The sequence below is a fragment of the Saccopteryx bilineata genome, chromosome 2, assembly GCF_036850765.1.
Source record: "Saccopteryx bilineata isolate mSacBil1 chromosome 2, mSacBil1_pri_phased_curated, whole genome shotgun sequence".
Lineage (NCBI taxonomy): Eukaryota > Metazoa > Chordata > Mammalia > Chiroptera > Emballonuridae > Saccopteryx > Saccopteryx bilineata.
In genome coordinates, this window is record NC_089491.1 from 366,137,984 (window position 1) to 366,158,844 (window position 20,861).

General features: G+C 41.8%; 1 protein-coding gene across 8 annotated transcripts in view; it reads left to right on the forward strand.

Moving 5' to 3' along the window:
• RHOT1 (ras homolog family member T1) overlaps nt 1-20,861 on the forward strand; it is a 78,748-nt gene that overhangs the window by 6,934 nt on the left and 50,953 nt on the right. For all 8 annotated transcript variants that reach the window (XM_066263304.1, XM_066263308.1, XM_066263307.1 and 5 more), the window contains exons 2-3: nt 16,639-16,697; nt 20,236-20,317. In XM_066263304.1, coding sequence (XP_066119401.1) covers nt 16,639-16,697; nt 20,236-20,317 — 141 coding nt within the window. The remainder of the gene's footprint in view (nt 1-16,638; nt 16,698-20,235; nt 20,318-20,861) is intronic.

Below are 20,861 nucleotides of genomic sequence, written 5' to 3' on the forward strand. Positions count from 1 at the left end.
CTGGAAATGCTGAGGTCGCCGGTTCGAAACCCTGGGCTTGCCTGGTCAAGGCACATATGGGAGTTGATGCTTTCAGCTCCTCCCCCCTGTCTCTCTCTCCTCTCTCTCTCTCTGTCTCTCTCTCTTCCTCTCTCTCTCCTCTCTAAAATGAATAAATAAAAAAATAAAATATGTCCATAGTTTCCCTCCTCCTCCCTGTGTATTCTAATTACAATAATTTAGGAAGAGCCAACAAGGCTTCTTAATAAAGAAGCGAGTAAAAATGAGGAGTAGGTCCCTTTGAAGCACGCATTGTTTGTTATCAAGAAAAATCGCCAGTATGATTGGTAGGGCAGTAATTGGAACCAAAAAATATTATTTCCGCTTCATGAATATTAGGAATTTTCTGTCATTTAGAACTAGATGTTCAGAGGATGTAATGAAAAGACAAAGAAATTTTTAGCCTGGGTAAATCTAGATAATTTTTTCTATAGTCATGAATGATGTTTTCCATGCATGACCTACTTAGAAGCATGGAGTCTGAGACAGAACTGTGGCGTGTTGAACTGAATCAGAAGCCTTCTGTCCTTGAATAATTGTGGCCATGCTTTCTGTTTTTATAGATTGCTTCAGTATTTGTTAGGTGAAATAGGAGATGTAGAGATCATCATATGGCTAACAAAGGATAGTATTTTTGTCCTTCATATTAATATTTATATTAAATGCTATATACTTATCTTTTCATATATAATTTTAAATTAAATTTATTTATATTTGTTATAAAACAGTATCATAAAATATACTGTATTTTATGGTAAATGTAAAAATTTAATTGGTACAGTAATTAGAGAAGAGCTTAGAATTCTGTTCCTTTACAGAAATAATTTTTATTTTCTTATCAGTTAAAAATATGTGCTGCTTATACTCATATCTGCCATTTTTTAAGGGACCTTTTTAGTGTAGGCTTATATAAATATTTCTTAAAATTTTAAAATTCTAAAATGTTTTTCTTATCTTTAAGGCACTCATTTATTTCTCAATTAAAATTAGCTTAGGCCCCAGCTGTGTTGCATAGTGGATAGAGCATCATCCTGGCAGTTGTGGGTTTGATCCCTGGTCAGGGCGTGTCTGAGAAGCAGTCAATGAGTGCACGCCTAAATGGAACAACTAAGTGAAACAATGAGTTGATGTTTCTCACTCTCTCTCTCTCTCCCCCCCCCCCCCGTCTCTTCCCCCCCCCCCTCAAGTCAATGGAAGATTAAAATAAGCTTAAAAGTAGCCTATTTTATTTTTAAACCTGCTTTATTATTATTATTATTTTCTTTTTTGGTGTTCTCACGGAAGGTTTGGTAGGCAGGCATAAGGGAAGCAAAAAGCCCTAGATTAGTGTCATTTAGGCATCTTTTTTTAAAGATTTATTGACTGTAGAGAGAAGGGTGAGAGAGAAAGGGAAAGGAAAGGGGTGGGAGGGAATGGAAGCATCAACTTGTAGTAGTTGCTTCTTGTAAGCGCCTTGATCGGGAAAGCCCAGGGTTTCGAACCGGCAACCTTAGCATTCCAGGTTGACACTATCCACTGCGCCACCACAGGTCAGCACACTTAAGCATTACTTAACTAAATTACATATGTGTAATCTTTTATTATTTAAAGTATCTGTCATCTCACTGCTCTTCCATAAATAAACCCAAAATGATTCTAATGAAAACATACTTATTTTCTCCCAGGTTCACTGTAATCTGTTTCTCTTGCTCTAATTTTGAACTTGTTTGAAGAAGAAAATTGCTCTTGGGTTTTTATGTGGGAAAGATTTGTGTTCTTTGATTCTTTTTAAAAACTTTTTCCATTGATTTGAGAGAGAGAACCATCAACTTGCCATTCTACTTACTTGTTCCATTAAGTTGTATGCTCATTGCTTGCTTCTCCTACATGTCCTGACTGGGAATGGAACCCACGACCTCAGTACACTGGACAATGCTTTATCCACTGAGCCAATGGCCCAGGCAAAACCTATTTATCTATTTTTTTTCATTGATTAGAGAGAGAGAACATCAACTTTTTGTTCCACTTAGTGTTTAAGTTAATTGTGCACTCATTGGTTGCTTCTTGTATGTGCACTGATTGAACCCATGACCTCAGTATTCCAGGATGACACTATCCACAGTGGCCAGGGCATATGTTCTTTGAATTTTTTTTTTCATTTTTTATTTTTTTTAAGGACACTTTTTTTTAAAAGATTTTATTTATTAATTATAGAGAGGGGAGAGAGGGAGAGAGAGAAGGGGGGAGGAGCAGGAAGCATCAACTCCCATATGTGCCTTGACCAGGTAAGCCCAGGGTTTTGAACCAGCAACCTCAGCATTTCCAGGTTGACTCTTTATCCACTGCGCCACCACAGGTCAGGCTCATTTTTTATTTTTGAGAGAGAGAGAGAGAGAGAAACTGGCAGGAAGAGAGATGAGAAGCATCAACTCATAGTTACATCACTTTAGTTGTTCATTGATTGCTTCTTATATGTGCGTTCATGGGGGAGGCGGTGCTCAAGCCGAGCCATTGACCCCTTGCTCAAGCCAGTGGCCTTGGGGCTCAAGCCAGTGGCCTTGGGCTTCAGGCCAGTGACCTTGGGGCTCAAGCCATTGATCCCATGCTCAAGCTGTCGAGCCTGTGCTCAAGCCAAATGAACCCACGCTCAAGCCAGCGACCTCAGGGTTTCAAACCTGGGACCTCAGCGTCCCAGGTCAATGCTCTATCCACTGTGCCACCACTGGTCAGGCTGTTCTTTGATTTTTAAAAGACCTTTTATTATACAATTACCTCAGAAACTAGATGGAATTGTTTTATTATAGTGAATGCTAAGTTGCCTCGTATTCTCTAACTATTAAGGCAAGATATGAATGGATAAATAAATAAATTTACCGGCGCAGTGGATAAAGCATCGACCTGGAAATGCTGAATGCTGAGGTTGCCGGTTCGAAACCCTGGGCTTGCCTGGTCAAGGCACATATGGGAGTTGATGCTTCCAGCTCCTCCCCCCTTCTCTCTCTCTCTCTCTCTCTCTCCTCTCTAAAATGAATAAATAAAATAAAATAAAATAAATTTTAAAAATTTAAAAGGTAGTATTCATCTAAGTAAATTAAATTGAAGTATTCCCACTCTTGTACCACTGTCTTGTATGTCTTTGTGATCAAGCATAAGCAAAGCTCGTTAATTGATGTAGTCTTTACAATACCTCCTGTCCTGCCAGGGTGTTTCCTTTCCTGGCTCTGAGGCCTGCCCTGTTGGGATAGACCTGATGGCAGGTTTGTACTTTGGCAATAGTTTGCTGCTATATTGGCAACCAGAACTGCCTTGAAGAGCTGAGCTGTGAAGAATTTGTATTTCCTTAGAATATTGGTTTTTCTTTTCTGCAAATATCACTGGGGGTGTAGGGAAAAGCAGAAAAAAAACAATGGCCAGAAAAGGGTTGTTCTAATGAGTTTTAAGAAGAGAGGTGGCCCTGGCCAGTGGCTCAGTGGATAGAACATTGGCCTAGTGTATGGACATCTTGGATTTGATCTCTGGTCAAGGCACCCAGGAGAAGCAACCATCTGCTTCTCTCCCCTTTTTCTCCCCCTTCTCTTCTTTCCTTCCTGCAGCCAGTGGCTTGACTGGTTTGAGCGTGACAACCAGGCACTGAGGATAGCTCAGTTGGTCCAAGCACATCAGCCTCGGGCACTAAAAACAGCTTAAGCCATTTTTACTTGAGCATCAGCCCCAAATGGGGATTGATGGGTGGATCTCAGTCAGAGCACATGTAGGAGTCTACCTCACTATCTCCCCTCCTCTCCCTTAAAAAGAAAAGAAAACAAACAAACAAAGAACAAAAAAAAAAATAGAGAGAAGTGAGGCCCTGGCCGGTGGCTCAGTGGATAGAGTCTCAGCCAGGCGTATGAATGTACTGGGTTTGATTTCCTGTCAGGGCACACAGGAGAAGCAACCATCTGCTTCTCCCCACCTTCTCTTCCTCTTCCTCTCCCGCAGCCAGTGGCTCAATTGGTTTGAGTGTGGCCCTGGGCACTGAGGATAGCTTGGTTGGGCCAAGTGCATCAGCCTTAGGTGCTAAAAATGGCTCGATACTTGAGCATTGGCTTCAGGTGGGGTTGCTGGGTGGATCCTGGTCAGGGCACATGTGGAAGTCTGCCTCAATATCTCCCCTTCTCTCACCTTAAAAAAAAAAAAAAGAAGAGTTGTGAGAAAGAATTGTAGGGTTGTGGTGAGGGAGGAGACTTCAAAGTAATGGAACACCCATTGAAAGCCTGAATTTCACTAAGGGATTCGAAGTGAGTCTGATTAAGGAGAACAAGCCCTTAACTTTCTTTTCTTTTTTTTTTTTTTTGTATTTTTCTGAAGCTGGAAATGGGGAGAGACAGTCAGACTCCCGCATGCGCCCCACTGGGATCTACGCGGCACGCCTACCAGGGGCGATGCTCTGCCCACCAGGGGGCGATGCTCTGCCCCTCCGGGTGTCGCTCTGTCTCGACCAGAACCACTCTAGCGCCTGAGGCAGAGGCCAAGGAGCCATCCCCAGCACCCGGGCCATCTCCACTCCAATGGAGCCTTGGCTGCAGGAGGGGAAGAGAGAGACAGAGAGGAAGGAGAGGGGGAGGGGTAGAGAAGCAGATGGGCGCTTCTCTTGTGTGCCCTGGCTGGGAATCGAACCCAGGACTTCTGCACACCAGGCCGACGCTCTACCACTGAGCCAACCGGCCAGAGCAAGCCCTTAACTTTCTTGGAAGCTAGTAGGCCTTTTGATTGACATAATTTTGATTATTTGTTTTAACACTGTTAAAAGTTGGGTAGGTTTCTTCTGAAACTGTTGAGGGCCTTGGATGATGGGATACAAGTGAAATTTTAAAGAGGTATTTCTGAAAAGTGAATTATGAGAAGGATCACATCTAAAGGGTGTTAAGGTAGACAGAATTCTTAAGGACCAAGCAAGCCTGAAAATTGTTTTCCTTTTGATTACCAAGGAGCACCTGAGTTATAAAGTGTCTAATTCATTTTTTTCCATTGCTAACATAGAAGATGAGAAGAATTTAGAGATGTATAAGATATCTAGGAGAGTTCTTCAGAAATGGATAAATTTCTGGGAACATCTGTGTTGGTGGAAGTTTTGGGATTTTGGAGACACTAGGGAAAAAAACAGACGTCTCTACAGGGGCCAGGGAGGCCCAGAATTACAAAGGTCACAGGAACTGTACAGCCATTAGATCTTCTAAAAGGTTTGTTTTAAGTACTTGGGAGTTACACTACTTACTAAAATAAATTACATCAAGTACAGGGCCCTGTAGACTTGATTGGGCTTCACAGAAGCGGTATTCTCCTGGCTGATAAGCCACAGGGAGCTCTCCCCCAGATGTGTTCTTGCTCCGCAGCATCACTTGCCAGGAAGAATAAAGTAGGCAGGAGGTCCAGGTTCTGGGTTTCCTGAAGCTGGATGAAGAAGACAGTGGCATGGTTCATTTTAAATAAGACAACTTTTGCCTGCATTGTGCATAATGATGTGGCATTAGGATGCTGAGATGGATACTACCTTGAGATAGCGGAAGGTTTGGGGTTGCTGGGACCCAGAACAATACTGTAATGAGAGGAGTTATTCAAGGAAAAAAGTTATGAAATGCTAAATATGTTATCAAGTTCTAGAAATTCCTGGACCCCATATTGGCTTGGTGAGTCCCACTTGGTCTTTTTGTTTTGTTTTTTGCATTTTTTTTTTGACAGAGACAGAGAGGGGCAGATAGGGTCAGACAGACAGAAAGGGAGAGAGATGAGAAACATTAATTCTCCGTTGCGGTTCCCTAGTTGTTCATTGATTGATTTCTCATATGTGCCTTGACTGGGGGCTACAGCAGACCAAGTGACCCTTTGCTCAAGCCAGTGACCTTGGGCTCAAGCTGGTGAGCCTTGCTCAAATCAGATGAGCCCATGCTCAAGCTGGCGACTTTGGGGTCTTGAACCTGGGTCCTCTGCATCCCAGTCTGATGCTCTATCCACTGCACCACCACCTGGCCAGGCCATTTATTTTTAACTGATGAGAAAATTGAGGCCCAGAGAGAGTAAGTGACAACTCAGGGTCACACTATTAATGACAAAGCTGGTTCCCAAATTCACATTTTATGGCCCTCTGTAGTACTCACTACTCTCCTTTAATTCAAACTCATCATCATCATCATCATCATCATCATCATAACAACTACTGCATGTATATTTAATGTGTGTCAGGTTTTGTCCTAAGCATTATATATGTCATCTTAATTCATTATCTTAACTAATTCAATGAAGCTTTTCAGCACCATATTTTTTTTTCCAGCACCATATTTTATAGACAAATAAATTGAGACTTGATGACTTGCCTGAAGAAACACAGGTCGTAAATGCTAGAACTAAGATTTCAGTCCAGTTCTTTCTGATTCCAAAGACTAGTCCTTTCCTCTTTTTTTGCTGAAATATTTTTTTAAAAGGTATAAAAATAATACAATAATGCCTATCTCCCAGCTTAAGAAATAAAACAACCAATAAGGTGAAGCCTCCTCCCCATTGCTTTTCCCTTTCTCTCCCTCCAGAGTAGCCAACCACAGAATTTCAAATCTGTGCCCTTACCCACTAAGCCATACAGCTCTAAGTGCACTTTTTGGGAGCTAGGGATTCAACAGCGAACAAGAAAGACAAGGTCCTTGTGTTTGTGGAGTTTCCTGTGGGTGATGGTGAAATACTTGCTCGTTAGTCTTTCTGGAGATGCTCAGTAGCGAGTAGGAAATACAAGTTTTCACCAAGATCAGCTAGGGAGTCATTTAGGAAACCACTGGTACTATTCTGGAAGGTTGCCTAGGTATCACACAGGCACAATATGTTTTAAGAATGTACATGCCTTAACTAATTATTCATTTTTTTTTCTTTTATGAGCTTGTTATTTCCTGCTATGTTTCGAGACATCTGGGAGAAATATCGTTAGATATTCCATTCTTCTCTTGCACTTTCCTGTCCTCACTTCCTTTTTTTATTTTATTTTAAAATTTTTTATTTATTGAATTTTAGAGAGAGAGGAACGGGGGGGAGAAACATTGATTTGTTGTTCAACTTATTCATGCTGTCACTGGTTGACTCTTGTGGGTGCTTTGATTGGGGATTGAACCCACAACCTTGGCATGTCGGAACAGCGCTCTAACCAACTGATCTTCCCTGCCAAGGCCCCTTTCCTTTTTTTTTTTTTTGAGACAGAGAGAGGGACAGACAGACAGAAAGGGAGAGAGATGAGAAGCATCAATTCTTCCTTGTGGCACCTTAGTTCACTGATTGCTTTCTCATATGTGCCTTGACGGGGGGGGGGGCTACAGCAGACCGAGTAACCCCTTGCTCAAGCCAGTGACCTTGGGCCCAAGCTGGTGAGCTTTGCTCAAACCAGATGACCCCACGCTCAAGCTGACAACCTTGGGGTCTCGAGCCTGGGTCCTCCGCATCCCAGTCCGACGCTCTATCCACTGCACTACTACCTGATCATGCTTTGCTATGATCTTATGTGGCAGTTTTATCTGTTGTTTAATACATTTTCCATGTTATCCCCACTTAAGACGTGGTCCAGGTAGGTGGCAAATATGTCTGAGTGGAGCCCTCACTCTTGGATAGAAGATCTATTACAGTGCTTCTCAGGTTTTTGAGCCATCACATCCTTTTATAAATATAAAACTTTCATCCGCTCTGCGTTCTCACAATTTCTGGACACTAAGTGGGTGTTCTACAATTTTTTTTTTCTTTTTTCTTTTTAGGTGAGAGGAGGGGAGATAGTGAGGCAGAATCCCACATGCGCGCCACCAGAATCCACCCGTCAAACCCTATCTGGGTTTAATGCTCAAGTACCGAGCTTTCTTTTTTTCTTTTTTTCTTTTTTGTATTTTTCCGAAGTGAGAAGTGAATGGGGGGTCACTGACAGACTCGTGCATGTACCCGACCCGGCACTGACAGACTCGTGCATGTACCCGACCGAGATCCACCCGGTATGCCCACCAGGGGGCGATGCTTGGCCTCTCTGGGGCATTGTTCCATTGCAGTCAGAGCCATTCTAGCACCTGAGGTGGAGGCCATGGAGCCATCCTCAGTGCCGGGGCCAACTTTGCTCCAGTGGAGCCTTGGCTGTGGGAAGGGAAGAAAGAGATAGAGAAAAAGAAGAGGGAGAAGGGTAGAGCAGCAGATGGGCGCTTTTCCTGTGTGCCCTGGCCAGGAATTGAACCCGGGACTTTCACACACTCTATTGCTGAGCCAACTGGTGAAAGCACAAGCTATTTTTAGCGCCTGAGGCTGTTGTGCTCCTATGGAGCTATCCTCAGCGCCTGTGGCCATGTTTGAACCAATCAAGCCACTGACTTTGGGAGAAGAGGAAGAAAAGGGGAAGAGGAATGGGGGAGAGAGCAGATGGTCGCTTTTGCTGTGTGCCCTGACCAGGAATCAAACCCAGGACGTCCATATGCTAGACTGATACTCTGTCTAGTGAGACATTGGCCAGGGTTGGGTGTCCTACAATTCAATTGAATTTTGACACTAAGTGTCCTGAGCTAGCATCAGATCCCACAAGTTAGAGGTTAAGGTTTCCAACAAGATTACCCTGACTTTATTTATGTTTTTCAGTGAGAGAGAAAGAGAGAGAGAGGGGGACAGATAGGAATAGACAGGCAAGAAGGGAGAGAGATGAGACACATCAATTCTTCGTTTCAAGACCTTAGTTGTTCATTGATTACTTTCTCATATGTGCCATTACCAGGGGGCTCCAGTTGAGCCAATGACCCATTGCTCAAGCCAGTGATCATGGGGTCACGTCTGTGATCCCATGCTCAAGCCAGCAGCCCTGTACTCAAGCCAGCGACCTTGAAGTTTTTAATTTGGCCTCTGCGTCCCAGGCCAATGCACTATCCGGTGCTCCACCACCTGGTCAGGCAAGATTATCCTGACTTTAAATAGCAGCTGCAAAGAAGAGACCCCAGACAATCCACCCTTCTTTATGGCTGAGTATAAATTTGGGGCTTCCCATAACTCCCTCAAGTTTAATAATTCACTAGATAGAATGACTCACAGAATTCAGAAAAGGAGTATACTCATGGTTACACAAATGAGCCGCCAGATGGAGTATGCTGGGCGATGTCTGAAAGGGTCCAGAACTTGTTGGTATGGGGTCAGAATGTACTACCTTCCTGACACATCAGTGTTCAACTAGCAAGCTCCCCTGAGCTTCAGTGTCCAGAGTTTCTATATGGGGCTTCATTATGTAGACATGATTTATTAAATCATTGGCTACATGATTCATTAAATATCTAGCACCTCCCCCCTTTCTGGAGGTTTTGGGGTAAGGCTGAAAATTCCAGCCCTATAATCACGTGGTTGCTTTTTCTGGTAACCAGTCTCCATCTTGAAGCTGTCTAGGCCCTCCCTTACCCCCAGTGAGTCACTGCATGATGATAAACTCAAGTATGGTTGGACAAGGCTAACAAAAGACACTCCTATCACTTAGGAAATTCCAAGGGATTTTGAAGCTCTGTGCCAGGAACTGAGGATAAAGATCAGATGTATTCTTTATTATTTCACAGCCTCCTTTAATATTATTAGAAATTGAAACATTAATTTATTTATTTTTTTGTGTGGCAGAGACAGGGAGAGTCAGAGAGAGGGACAGATAGGGACAGACAGGAAGGAAGAGAGATGAGAAATATCAAATCTTTGTTGCGGTTCCTTAGTTGTTCACTGATTGATTTCTCATATGTGCCTTGACCGGGGGTGGGAGGTGGGGGGAGGCCACAGCAGACCGAGTGGCCCCTTGCTCAAGCCAGCAACCTTGGGCTCGAGCCAGCGACCATGGGGTCATGTCTATGATCCCACTCTCAAGCCAGCGACCCCTTGTTCAAGCTGGTGAGCCTCCGCTCAAGCCGGCAACCTTGGGGTTTCGAACCTTGGCCCTCCACATCCCAGTCCGATGCTCTATCCACTGCACCACCTGCTGGTCAGGCAACATTAATTTTTACTAAAAAACAAAGAGGAAAGCAATTTTAGAACTTTTTTTTATTTCATTGATTTTTTTTAGAGAAAGAGGAAGAGAGAGTGACAGAGACAAACATCAATCTGTTCCTGTCTGTGCCCTGACAGGGGATCGAACTGGCAGCTCTGTGCTTCGGGACAATGCTCTAACCAGCCAAGCCATGTGGCCAGGGCTAGAACTCTTTTATTGCCTCAGCAGTTACCTGCTAGTCATAGTTCTTCAATTGCTCTTAAGAAAAGTTTGGAAAAGAAGAGGTCCAGAATCTTTGGGAGGTGGGACTAATTTTTCAAGTGAGAGTGTTGAAGCTATAGCAATAATACTGTGTTTGGGCAAGGTGAAATATGAAATAGTTCATTCAGTCTATTTAATGCTCTAGTGATCCTCCCATGTGTATAAAATTAAAATTTGATTCATTATCCAAGTGTTTTCAAATAATGTGGTTATTATGTTAATCTAAATCCATGCATGTTAAGTATGTATCTTATATTCAGTTTGATATGTTATGTGACACGAGAATAGTTCAAAGGTGGAAGGGGAAGGCTATGGGATGTCTTTAGTAGCCCTGGGATGTCTTTAGGGATGAGGTAGAATTTGAGGTGTCCTTGAGAGATGGTTAGTATTTGGAAAAATAGAGCGAAGAGAGGAAATGGTATTTTAGACAAAGAAAAACCATGGAGGAGGCAGGATTCATCATAGCTTGTTTGTACTTAAACAGAGTGGGTTGGCCTTATTTGAGCAAATTATGTATTTGGGGAATAATGGAAATGAGATGAAATAAATGAGCTGTGTTAAATTATGTATGCTTTTCAAAGGCCAGTAGAATAGCTTCACCTTGACATGGCAAGTAATTGACAGTCAAGGAAGGCTTTTGATGAGAGGAGTTAGGAAATGAATAGAATGTGTAAGAAACATGAGCTGTATTTGTATTGTTGATAGGTTGATGAGAGGAGAAATTGGAGAAGGGGGTAGAAAGTTGGGAACTGGGAGGTGTTTCAGTAAAAGTACCATAGAGAAAAGTGGGAACTGAGAAGAAGGAATGAATATTAAAAATTTCAAAGGAAAATTTGACAGAATTTGAATGCTAAGTACAGAGGAAGTGTGAATCAAGATGGTTACAGTTTTTGAACTTTTGCTTTTTTTAAAATTTAAAAATTTTTTTTTTTATTTTTAAGTCTTTATTATTTATTTATTTATTTATTTCAGAGACAGAGAGTGAATCAGAGCGAAGGATAGACAGGGACAGACAGACAGGAACGGAGAGAGATGAGAAGCATCAATCATTAGTTTTTTTTCATTGTGCTTGCAACACCTTAGTTGTTCATTGATTGCTTTCTCATATGTGCCTTGACCGCGGGCCTTCAGCAGACCGAGTAACCCCTTGTTGGACCCAGCGACCTTGGGTTCAAGCTGGTAGACTTTTGCTCAAACCAGATGAGCCCACGCTCAAGCTGGCGACCTCGGGGTCTCGAACCTGGGTCCTCTGCATCCCAGTCCGACACTCTATCCACTGCGCCACCGCCTGGTCAGGCTGAACTTTTGCTTTTTATCTTCTGTGTAGAAAGAGTGTTTTTTACTGTTGAAAAATTTAAAATCTGTTGGAATATCATCTCCATGAAAGTTGAAAAAGTAGGGAAGGTGGCCCTGGCCAGTTGGCTCAGCAATAGAGCTTCGGCTCGGCTCGTGGAAATCCTGGGTTCAATTCCCAGCCAAGGCACACAGGAGAAGCGTCCATCTGCTTCTCCACCCCTCCCCCTCTCCTTCCTCTCTGTCTTTTTCTTCCCCTCCTGCAGCCAAGGCTCCATTGGAGCAGGGTTGGGCCCTGGTGCTGAGGATGGCTCTGTGGCCTCTGCCTCAGGCGCTAGAATGGCTCCAACTGCAGTGGAGCAACGCCCTAGATGGGCAGAGCATCGCCCCCTGGTGGACATGCTGGGTGGATCTCGGTCAGGCCCATGCGGGGGAGTCCGTCTTTCTGCTCTCCGTGCTTCTCATTTCTGGGGGTGGGTAAGGAAGGCCTTGATGAATGGTACCCCAGCACCTGGAATAGTGCCTGGCATGGAGAAGTGCTCAAGAAATATTTGTTGAAGGGATAAGGGGTGAAAGCATGCATTTTGTGTGTCAACCTTTAGGTAAATTTCAGTTGCAATCTGTAAATTTAGAGTATGCCAGTTTTTACTACCAGAATTGACTTTAAAAATAGTATTTGTTGCTCTGGCTGGGTAGCTCAGTTGGTTTGAGCACTGTCCTGATATGCTAAGATTACGGGTTCGTTCCCTTGTTGGGACACATGCAGGAATCAACCAATGATGTATAAATAAGTGGAACAACAAATTTATGTTTTTCTCTCTCTCTCTCTCTCCCTTCCTCCCTCCCTTTTTCCTACTTCCTCCCTTTCCAATAAGTTTTTTTTTAAGTAAATTGGAACAGTTTGAGCCTCCAAATAGTGACAGTAATAGATTATAAACCATAGAATAATCCATGAGACCATGTTAATATGAATCAGAAGGGAAATTTTTTCTTACAATAGAATGCAAAGTAACGTTTCAGAAGGGTTGACAGAAATAGAAAATTTCAGGCAAGAGTCAGGAATGGCTGCTAAAATCAGTAGGCAAAAATGTAATGAGAAGGAGGATATTTATATAGTCCCAAAGTATCTCCTCATAAGATATTAATTACGAAAGGAAAAATAGTCACTGTGCAGTAGAGAAACCTGGCAGGCATCACCTCATCCAAGTGATGACAGCCAGCATCCCCGCTGATGGGGCAAAATCAACATGAGCTCTCCTCTGCTATGATGCACTGAGAAGGGTGCAGTATCACTTCTGGGGTATTTCTTTCAAAAATACAAAATCGGAAGTTAATCCTGAGATAACATCATACAAACCCAACTGAGGGATATTTCACAAAATAAAGAGCTTGTATTCTTCAAAAATCTTTAGGTCATGGAAGATAAAAAAGATTGAGGAACTGTTCTAGATTGAGACTAAAGAGATATGACAATCAGATGCACTATTTGATCCTGGACAGAAAATAAAAGATTTTTCTTTTCTATAAAAGATAACAGTGGGACAAATGTGAGATGTGATAAAGTCTATAGATTAGATAATCGTATTATATTGGTATTAATTTTCTCATCTTGACAATGCACTGTGGTTATATAAGAATGATCTTGTTCTTAGGAAATGCATACTAAGGAACTTAAGGGTAAAGGGGAATCATTTCTGCAACTTAACTCTCAAATGGTTTAAAATTTGTTTAAAAAGTATATATATGGGCCTGACCAGGCGGTGATGCTGTGAATAGAGCGTTGGACTGGGACACAGAGGACCCAGGTATGAGATCCCAAGGTCGCTAGCTTGAGCGCAGGTTCATCTGGTTTGAGCAAAACTCACCAGCTTGAGCCCAAGGTCACTGGCTTGAGCAAGGGGTCACTTAGTCTGGTGTAGCCCCACGGTCAAGGCACATATGAGAAAGCAATTAATGAACAACTAAAGTGCTACAACAAAAATTGATACTTCTTATCCCTTTCCCTGCCTGTCTTTCTGTCCTTATCTGTCCCTCTCCCTGCCTCTCTCTCTGTCTCTATCAAAAAAAAAAAAAAAGTGTGTGTGTGTGTGTGTGTGTGTGTGTGTATATATATATATGGGATCTGGCCAGTTGGCTCAGTGGTAGAGATTTGGCCTGGCCTGTGGAAGTCCCTGGTTTGATTCCTGGGCAGGGCACACAGAAGAAGTGAGCATCTGCTTCTCCGTTCTGCACCCCCCCCCCCTTTCCCCTTCATCAGCCATGGCTGGAAGGGAGCAAGGATGGCCCGGGTCCTGAGCAACAGGGCAGCAGCCCAAACTGGCAGAGCATTGCCTGGCAAGGGGCTTGCCGGGTGGATCCTGGGGTCGAGGCGCATGCGGGAGTCTGTCTCTGCCTCCCCACTTCTCACTAAAAAAAAAAAAAAGTATATGTATGAAGAAAGAGAAAGATAACGCAAATATAGTTAAATGTTAACATATGTGGAATTTGGTTAAACGACAGACCTAACTCCTTTGTACTATTTTTGCTGTTTTTTTGTAAGTCTGAAATTTTCTCAAACTAAATAAAAAAAAAATTGAGCCCGAGCTGCTGAATTAGTCACCAATGAATTAGGGACTATTTTACTTAACTTATGTAGTAGTTGTGTATGCTATATTTGCTGACTTTAGGGGTCACCATTCTTTCTCTGTATTTTTAACTGGTGTTAACAATATTTTCAAAAGTCTGGAGTAAGAAAGAGAAAGAACAGTGGCTTAGCCATCAGTAGATGGGTTATTCTCTTAAGTGTGCAACTAATCTTTTAGCGAGACCTTAAGAAAGTCACTGTCTCTGGGGCCCCGGTTCTTCCTCTGAACACATTTGAGGGGAGCTGGATAAACTGACATCGATGACTAGGCTCTAGCAGTTCTGTGTTGATGGGCTCTGGATTCACTGACTTGGTCAGAAGTCAGTGACAATGTTTACTGTCAGCTGCTTGGAAAAGGCCCAAGTGTTCTCACACAGTCAATTGAAAAGAACTGTGGAAATCAGAGCTAGCAGACATCTGTTAAACCATCTAATCTCTCCCTCCACGAGCAGTACTCACTTGTTCACAGCGCACCCTCTAAGTTTTAACCAGTACTCTCTTTTCCAGCCATTTGCTATTTTCTTCAGAGATTTGACTTGGGTTTTTCGTTCATCATTTCTATTACTCATTTAAAAAAAATAATGACTTTTCTTAACTTTACACTTTTCCAGTTTTTCTATATTTAGACTTTACTTTTTGAAACTGTAATTTGCTATTATGATAGAGATTAATAGGCAGGTAGACTGTTTTCTTCTAGAATAACTAAAGGATTTAGTTGATAAGCAGTTGAATGTGTAACTATAGTAATTATATGATCAGAAAGTGATGAGAATGGAAGTCACATTTCAGAATGAAAATTAAGATTTTTAAATTTGTGCATTAAAAGATTGCTCGGGCCCTGGACGGTTGGCTCAGCGGTAGAGCATCAGCCTAGCGTGCAGAGGACCCGGGTTTGATTCCCGGCCAGGGTACACAGGAGAAGCGCCCATTTGCTTCTCCACCCCTCTGCCGTGCTTTCCTCTGTGTCTCTCTCTTACCCTCCCGCAGCCAAGGCTCCATTGGAGTAAAGATGGCCCGGGCGTTGGGGATGGCTCCTTGGCCTCTGCCCCAGGCGCTAGAGTGGCTCTGGTTGCAACATGGCGACGCCCAGGATGGGCAGAGCATCGCCCCCTGGTGGGCAGAGCATTGCCCCTGGTGGGCGTGCCAGGTGGATCCCGGTCGGGCACATGCGGGAGTCTGTCTGACTGTCTCTCCCTGTTTCCAGCTTCAGAAAAATGAAAAAAAAAAAAAAAGAAAGATTGCTCGGTTAGAAAATGTAACAGGAAAGTCTTTGCTCTTACTACTTAAATATGATACCCTAAAAAATGATGTAAGAATGTACGGTAATAGGCACTCTGACCTTCTATTGGTAAGGATGTAAATTGGTTTATCATTTTACATAAACCAATAATTTATTGAACAATATCTATTAAAAACAAGATTATGCATGCTAATTTGAGTTCCACTCTAGAAGTTTATCCTCTACAAATACTCATTGTAGTATTGCTTATAAAAGGGAAAACTTGTTCTTATAAAAGGGAAAACTTGGGCCTGACCTGTGGTGGCGCAGTGGATAAAGTGTCGACCTGGAAATGCTGAGGTCGCCGGTTCGAAACCCTGGACTTGCCTGGTCAAGGCACATATGGGAGTTGATGCTTCCAGCTCCTCCCCCCTGTCTCTCTCTCCTCTCTCTCTGTCTCCCTCTCTCTCTCCCTCTCTCTGTCCTCTCTAAAATGAATAAATAAAATTTTTAAAAAAAGGGAAAACTTGTTCATTGTTAGAGTATATTAATTATGATATATCATACATTGGATTCTTAAACAACTATAAAAAATAATGTAGGAGGCTTTGAAATACTCATAAAATTGATTTATTACTATTTTTAAATTTTGTAAAAAAATGTACAAAACATAGTATTTAATATTTTAACCATTTATAAGTGTATAATTCAGGGACATTAAATACATGCAAAATTTTGTGTTACCATTGCCACTTTCTAGATCTAAAACTTTTTTTATCATCCTCAACAAAAACTATCCATTTAATAATAACTTTTCCTTTCCCCTTCCGGAAGGTTTTTATATAGTGACATGGAATACTACCCAAATATATAATTAGTGATAAAGAAAGATTGCAAACTAGTATGAATACTATGATTCAACTGTGATAAATTATTATAATATGTTTATATAAGTGTTGGAAAAATCTGGGAGACAGTTCCAGATTAGTTAATAAGGGACATTATGGGAGAATTTTACTTTTATATCATAAATTTGGTAATTTTTTGTTTTAAACAATGAGTATGTGTAACTTTTCCAAGCAGAAGAAAAAGATATACTCTAAGTATTGCACTAAAACTTGCACATTGGTCTACCTCTGATTTTGGCTAATAAATAACAGACTTTTTTATGTGGTTACTGAATTTGAGCTTATGTAAAACCTGAGTACTTTATTAAAGTAATGCTTTTTCTTTTCACAGCCAGAGTTGGGAAGACATCACTGATAATGTCTCTGGTCAGTGAAGAATTCCCAGAGGAGGTAAACATTTTGATTTCTTTTTTATTTTTAAAATCTTTTAAGTTTATCAAAATTGAGTTAAAATGAAACAAATTCTGCCTTTTTTGCATGTGTTTCCTTTCTGACAGTTATGACTTTTGAAAAGTCTCGTATTATTTTATACAAGACATCCCGGAAACACAGTGTAGGAGAGAGAATCACACTAGATCCGAGTTCACCTCTGTCCTTTGCATTTCTTACTTTTGACCTTGGCTTGGATCTTTGTTGTCTCTGTGCCTTGTTTGTCTCATCTGTAAAATGGAAGCTGAAGGGGAGATGAGAGATCATCTAATGTATATAATCTTTTTTTTCTCTCGCTCTATTTTTTTTTTTAAGAATTTATTTTATGGATTTTAGAAAGAGAAGCAGGGTGGGAGAGGGGAGCATCAACTCACAGTAGTTGCTTCTTGTTTGTCCTTGACCGGGCAAGGCTTGTGTTTCAACTGGCAACCTCAGCATTCCAGGTCGACTCTTTATCCACTGGGCCATCACAGGTCAGGTGTAATTGTTTCTTAAAAATAAACTGTTACTGCCCTGGCCGGTTGGCTCAGCGGTAGAGCGTCGGCCTAGCGTGCGGAGGACCCGGGTTCGATTCCCGGCCAGGGCACACAGGAGAAGCGCCCATTTGCTTCTCCACCCCTCCGCCGCACCTTCCTCTCTGTCTCTCTCTTCCCCTCCCGCAGCCAAGGCTCCATTGGAGCAAAGATGGCCCGGGCGCTGGGGATGGCTCCTTGGCCTCTGCCCCAGGCGCTAGAGTGGCTCTGGTCGCAACATGGCGACGCCCAGGATGGGCAGAGCATCGCCCCCTGGTGGGCAAGAGCGTCGCCCCATGGTGGGCGTGCCGGGTGGATCCCGGTCGGGCGCATGCGGGAGTCTGTCTGACTGTCTCTCCCTGTTTCCAGCTTCAGAAAAATGAAAAATGAAGAAAAAAATAAATAAATAAATAAACTGTTACTCATAAGCCCAAAACATAGAACAGATGAGTATTATTTTATATCTTTATAAAGATCTATATCCCCACCTGCCTTCCACCTGACACCCCCTAATCTTTGAGGCGCTAGAACCACTAGGGTTTCAAAACCTTTAATATTATCCACCACCATCATTTTACAAATGAAGAAACTAATTCATTGCACCTTTGCCTACATCAGAGAATTGTTGTGGGGTCTCAAATGAGGTAAGTTTAATAATGGGAGTGCCAGCAAAAGTAAGGTGTTTTTATTATTGCTGGCATATATTTATTTACAGTTTGGAAGTGCAGTATGAGGGATTGCTGGTTAAGGCCTTATGGAAAGTCAGTATTGTTATGGGGAATGGGATAAAAATTATTTCTTTTTCTTTTCTTTTTTTAAATTAATTTATTTATTTTTACAGGAACAGAGAGAGAGTCAGAGAGAGAGACAGATAGGGACAGACAGACAGGAACGGAGAGAGATGAGAAGCATCAATCATCAGTTTCTCGTTGCGACACCTTCGTTGTTCATTGATTGCTTTCTCATATGTGCCTTGACCGCGGGCCTTCAGCAGACCGAGTAACCCCTTGCTCGAGCCAGTGACCCTGGGAACAAGCTGGTGAGCTTTTTTTGCTCAAGCCAGATGAGCCCGCGCTCAAGCTGGAGACCTCGGGGTCTCGAGCCTGGGTCCTTCTGCATCCCAGTCCGATGCTCTATCCACTGTGTCATCGCCTGGTCAAGCTACTTTTCTTTTTTTTTAATTTCTTTTTATTTTCTTCACATAGCACATTATTAGTGCCACAGTTTACATTTGCCCTTTTCTTTTTAACTCTTATTTAGATAATAATATTTGTATAATTTCATTATTTAGACAGGAATATGAGGTATGATGTGATAGTGTTTTCAACAGTGGCCATATGACCATTCATTGTTTCTTTTGTTCTTTATTCCTCTTAAATAAGATGGTTAAATAACTAACTACTTAATTTATGAAGTGAAGTATATGTTTTCATGTGTGGTTTATGGAGTTAGCAACACTAATTGTGACCACTTAGGATGTAATACCTAAAAGTTTTCTATGATAGTTTAACTTAGTTTAGAATTATCATTTTAGCCTAGTCCTCTTTGGTGTTTAAGGGATTTTTATATTTTATATTTTAAAAAAATTTTATTTATTGATTTCAATGAGAGAGGAAGGAGAGAGAAAGAGAGTCAGGAACATCAAGTTGTTCTTGGTCCCCAAACTTTTTACACAGGGGGCCAGTTCACTGTCCCTCAGACCGTTGGAGGGCCGCCACATACAGTGCTCCTCTCACTGACCACCAATGAAAGAGGTGGCCCTTCCGGAAGTGCGGTGGGGGGTCGGATAAATGGCCTCAGGGGGCTGCATGCGGCCCGCGGGCCGTAGTTTGGGGACGCCTGTATTGGCAACCTCTGATCTTGGGGACAGTGCTCTAATCAACCAAGCTATCTGGCCAGGGCTAAGAGGTTTTTATTGATAGGATGGGATAAACTTGAAGGGAAGGAGGGAGGGCGTTGTTGGGAGGGGGGCAAGGGAGATGTTGAGGGGAATAGGGGGGAGGAGGGGTGCATTCGGGTGACCCTAGAATCTATGTAAACACAATTAATTAAATAAATAAAAATAATAGAATGGCAAAAAAATTGTCCAGTCTTTCTAAAAAATGGACTCATTAAGCATAAGGCTTATTCTGTAGCCAATCAGTTATCTTCTAGAAGAAACAAATTTTAAACATTTTTTTAAAAAAATTTATTTATTTATTTATTTATTTATTTTATAGAGACAGAGTGAGTCAGCGAGAGGGATAGACAGGGACAGACAGACAGGAACAGAGAGAGATGAGAAGCATCAATCATTAGTTTTTCATTGTGCGTTGCAACACCTTAGTGTTCATTGATTGCTTTCTCATATGTGCCTTGACCGCGGGCCTTCAGCAGACCGAGTAACCCCTTGCTGGATCCAGCGACCTTGGGTTCAAGCTGGTGGGCTTTTCCTCAAACCAGATGAGCCCGCACTCAAGCTGGCGACCTTGGGGTCTCGAGCCCGGGTCCTCTGCATCCCAGTCTGATGCTCTATCCACTGTGCCACCACCTGGTCAGGCTAGAAGAAACGAATTTTAATAATTTATTGTTTTATTTGAAGATGATTTTAGATTAACATGGTTCCTCATTTGTGGATTATCTTAAGCTTTCAACAAAATAGAATGAAAACCAACATTTAAAAAAAAAAATCTAATGTTTGAAACACCAAATTAATGTAAGTACTCTTTTAAGCTGCTTCAGATCTGAAGTATCTTTATATGTCCTGTGCTCACACAGGTAGAAATGTGCATTTTTTAAAGTGGTTTATCATATAGCTTTACTATATATTATATATATTTTCATCTGTGGTAAAGCACAAAAATAAACATTTAAAAGTACAACAGATACCTGTAAGAATAGGTATGGGTGAAAGAGGCTAATATCTAAATAAATTTATATAATCTGTTAACAAGCTTGACTGATAATATCCAAAGGTTTTCCTTTTCTATATTTGTTTTCAAATTAAGGTTCCTCCCCGGGCAGAAGAAATCACCATTCCAGCTGATGTCACCCCTGAGAGAGTTCCAACACACATTGTAGATTACTCAGGTAATAAAGGACCTAATTGACCTACTGTAAATGAAGCTGTAGAGCTAATTACTAGTCCTCAAAAAGGTACTTAGTGAGCTTTAAAAAAATGTTAGAGGGGTAGTCTTTTTTCCTTAGAAGCAAGTAATCATTTACTATTCTTGTCTCATATTTCCCTGCCAACCTCCCCCTCAGACCCACCAAAAGCCTCCATCTCTCAGTTCTCTGTCTATAATTTATGAAGTTGGGTTCCACAATAATGAAAAGGAGGAATTATAAATGACAAGAAGCAGATAAACCATCGCTCTCCTTGAATTGGCATGTTTGCAGAGAGAAGTTCTGGATTAATTTTGTTGGGAAGCATGCACTCATGTTTTGGAAAGAGTTCTGAGTTTGAGAATTTGTGAATTCTAAATTTGTTCTTTAATTTTTCAGCCTTTGTCCCAAATAAAAGAACTATAGTTAAAACAGTAGTCAGCTTGCCTATATTATATGATAATAGAAGCACATCTGTATTGCTTTTAATACTTTAAAATTTTTCTACATACAGCCCTGGCCAGTAACT